The sequence below is a fragment of the Azolla caroliniana genome, unplaced genomic scaffold (genome assembly GCF_043228905.1).
Source record: "Azolla caroliniana isolate FFs.n. ecotype wild unplaced genomic scaffold, voAzoCaro1.0.p SCAF_17, whole genome shotgun sequence".
Classification (NCBI taxonomy): domain Eukaryota; kingdom Viridiplantae; phylum Streptophyta; class Polypodiopsida; order Salviniales; family Salviniaceae; genus Azolla; species Azolla caroliniana.
In genome coordinates, this window is record NW_028230452.1 from 11,479,107 (window position 1) to 11,482,672 (window position 3,566).

A 3,566-nucleotide genomic window follows, 5' to 3' on the forward strand; every position below is an offset into this window, starting at 1 on the left:
ATGTATGTACATATGTAGTAGTAGTAGTAGTGGTAGTAGACTGTAGTAGTGATTGTCATCTTTCTTCTATCTCACACAATCAAACATAGATTTACGTAAAAAATAAACAGAGAACAATCCAATCCAATATGTATGTATGTGCATGCATACTACTACTACCCTAACCCCCCCCCCCCCCCCCCCCCCCCCCCAATTCCGTGAATGTATGTATGGGCCTGTTTATATGGAGGGGCGGAGGCTTTGCATAGCTCCCATTTCAGCCTGCAAGGATCTGGGATTCCTGTGGAAGGAATTCTTCAAAGATTCCTCCCTCTGGTTGGACATCAGGCATGTCAAGGTAAGCCTCCCTGATTATTCAGACAACCTCTCTATTTTTATTCTTTAGATGAGTACACAAAGATAGATATAGACTTTTAAAGCTATCATTGTTGTGACTGAAGAGAGCGTTGTTTTGAATTCATAGAAACACTCAGTTTACCCAGATTTTCAATGCAAACTTCACAAGATCTCACTATGGATATGCAATGGAGACAATCCGTTTTGGGTTCAGGAAGAGCTATGCAGAAGATCTCTGTTACCTCCATGTAGGAAATCGAAGGAATCAAAACGTGAGGAGGAAATGAGATTATGTGACAGAGATGAGTACAAGTGTCAAGAATATGGTACTCATTATTATATGGCATTATTGAAGGCTTGTGGCAATCAAAAGAATGCGGAGAGAGCTAGCAGAATACATGATGATATTCTGAGAAGAGGTTTGCTGGAGAAGGACATCTCTCTCGGCAACACCTTGGTGAGTGTTTATGCTAAGTGCAATGCACTTGCTAAAGCACGTCAAGCGTTTGACCAGATTTCTGTCCGGGATGTAGTCTCTTGGAATGCACTTATCTCAGGATATGCCCAAGGTGGGCATAGTGCAGAAGCCTTGAATTGTTTTGAACAAATGAGACGGGAGGGCCTCTATCCAAGCAGTGTAACATATATCTGTGTCTTAAAAGCATGTGCAAGCATTAGAGAAATTGAGAGAGGTGAAATAATACATGCCGAGATTGTAAGAGAGGGCTTCCTCCAAAAACATGTTTCCGTCGGTAATGCGCTGGTGGATATGTATGCCAAATGTGGTGCAATTTTGAAAGCACAGGAAGTGTTTGATGAACTAGAATTGCGGAATATAGTGTCATGGAATGCACTCATCACAGGATATGCTAACCATGAGTATGGTGAGGAAGCACTGAAATGTTTCCAAAGGATGCAACGTGATGGGTTTTCTGCAAACAAAGTTACATATCTTTGCTTACTGAAAGCTTGTGGAAGCATAGGAATAGCTGAAAAGGGAAAGGAAGTACATGATGAGATAGTCAGGGAGAGGCTGCTGGAAAAAGATCCATTGGTTGGCACTGCCTTGGTAGATATGTATGCAAAATGCAGTGCACTTTTACAAGCGTGGGAAGTGTTTGATAACCTTCCCGTGTGGGATTTAGTCTCATGGAATGCCATTATCTCGGGTTATGCCCAACATGGGAAAGATGAAGAAGCATTGAACTGCTTTGAATATATGCAGCTTGGGGGTTTTTCTCCAGATGTGGTCACCTTCGTTTGCATCTTGAAATCTTGCGGTAACATAGGAGCACTTGATAGAGGAAAAGAAATACATGTTGAGGTTGTTAAACAGAGATTACAGAACAATGTGTTGATTGGCACTGCTTTGATTGATATGTATGCCAAATGTGATGCACTTGTGCAAGCACAGACAGTGTTTGATCAGCTCCAATCACGTACAGCAGTATGTTGGAACTCATTAATCACAGGGTATGCACATCGGGGCCACGGTCAAGAAGCACTAAACTGCTTCGACCAGATGCAAAGGGATGGCTTCTCTGCCGACATGGTCACATTTCTTAGTGTCCTGAAAGCATGTGGCAGCATAGGAGCACTTGAAAGAGGCAAAGAAGTGCATGCAAAGATTATCGAACAGGGAATATTAGGAGAGGAAACTACTCTAATTGCCAATGCCATAGTGGATATGTATGCCAAATGTGGGGCTGTTGCAAAAGCACAAGAAGTGTTTGATGAACTTGATGTCTGGACGATAGTGTCATGGAATGCCTTAATTGCAGGATATGCTAACCATGGGTATAGTGAGGAAGCAATGAAATGTTATGAACAGATGCTAAACAAAGGATTTTCTCCTAACGCGTTCACCTTTGCTTCTATTTTAAAAGCATGTGGGTGTATTGGAGCAATTGACAAGGGGACAGAAATCCATGCCGATGTCATGAAAGAGCAGTTGCAGAAAGATGTGTTGGTTGGTGGTGCATTGGTAGATATGTATGCAAAATGTGGTGCACCAACAAAAGCCCAACAAGTGTTTGATGAGCTTCCAATGAGGGATGTTGTTTCTTGGACTGTACTAATTGCAGGGTATGCCCAGGTTGGACATGATGATATTGTAATCAATTTATTCAACAAAATGATTGGCGAAAGTATTAACCCAGACCTCATTACATGCGCTATTGTGCTTAATGCTTGCAGCCGCTCGGGTCAATTGGATGAAGGTGAAACGTACTTTGAAGCCATGTACTCAAGTTATGGCATTGCCTCAACCTTAGATCTTTGCACTTGCATGGTTGATATGTTTGGCCGCGCTGGTCAGTTCAGTAAGATTGTGTTAGTGATCGAGAAATTGCCAACCTTAGATTATCTTCCTACATGGACCACCCTTTTGGGTGCTTGCCATAAATGGGGCAATGTGGAGCTTGGAAGATTGGCTTTTGAACATATAGTACAATTAGATGAGAAACATTGCTCGGCATATGTCCTGATGAGTAACATATATGTAAGTGCGGACATGCAAGAGGAGGCAAAGATGATTGAAACTTTGAGAGTGAAAAACAAAGCATGGGAAAATCCAGAATGTTGGACTGATTTGGGTGGAGAAGGATGCTTGCACTCCACTCCCTCTACAAATGAGAGAGGCTCAAAAAAGAGTGGCATCCATCTGAAATTTGAAGATGCCATCTACATGACCTTATGCTAACAAATGCACGGAATATAATGTATACAGAACTTCTATAACATACTGATATGATGGAGCTATTTTTACACTACTCTTGGTTTGAAGAGAAGAATCTTACCTCTTTTCTTTCAAACAAAGAGTTATATTTATTTGAAAAAATGGAGATCTATAATTTTGGGATCTCAATGAGATCTTGAAGATTTTAAGAAGCCTTGTAACAAAACGGCCAACACCTATGTGATACAAATTGTTTGAGTCTTAGTAATTAATTAAGCAAAACAAAAGGAATGAGGGGTGTGGAACCAGCAAACCTCCTTTTAGCAATAGCATAAGGCAGACCCGAACCTCCTCAGTGTCCTATAACATCGAGAGTTAATGCGAGTCGTACCTTCGGGTTTGTGAAGAGTGCATGTGGTTAGCTAACAAGAGAGTTAATGCGAGTTGTACCTTCGGGTTTGTGAAGAGTGCATGTGGTTAGCTAACAAGAGTCATAGTCACATTGTCATAGTCTCAACATAAGTCAAGCCCTCCCTAATAAGAAGGCAAGTAA

The 3,566-nt window shown here is 41.5% G+C and overlaps 1 protein-coding gene across 1 annotated transcript; it reads left to right on the forward strand.

Moving 5' to 3' along the window:
- Positions 1–223: 223 nt before the first annotated feature.
- Positions 224–3,263, forward strand: LOC147853119 (pentatricopeptide repeat-containing protein At5g27110-like). The gene is made up of 2 exons (XM_087332836.1): positions 224–337; positions 464–3,263. The coding sequence occupies exons 1-2, from the start codon at positions 224–226 to the stop codon at positions 3,035–3,037; spliced, it is 2,688 nt and encodes an 895-aa protein (XP_087188962.1). The 3' UTR covers positions 3,038–3,263.
- The last annotated feature ends 303 nt before the right edge of the window (positions 3,264–3,566 follow it).

Bases quoted from the DNA above. Each gene is read 5' to 3' on its own strand.
- LOC147853119 (XM_087332836.1), top strand. From the start codon at position 224: ATGGAGGGGCGGAGGCTTTGCATAGCTCCCATTTCAGCCTGCAAGGAT. The intron at 338-463 runs GTAAGCCTCCCT...TTGAATTCATAG, and splicing joins TGGACATCAGGCATGTCAAG to AAACACTCAGTTTACCCAGA.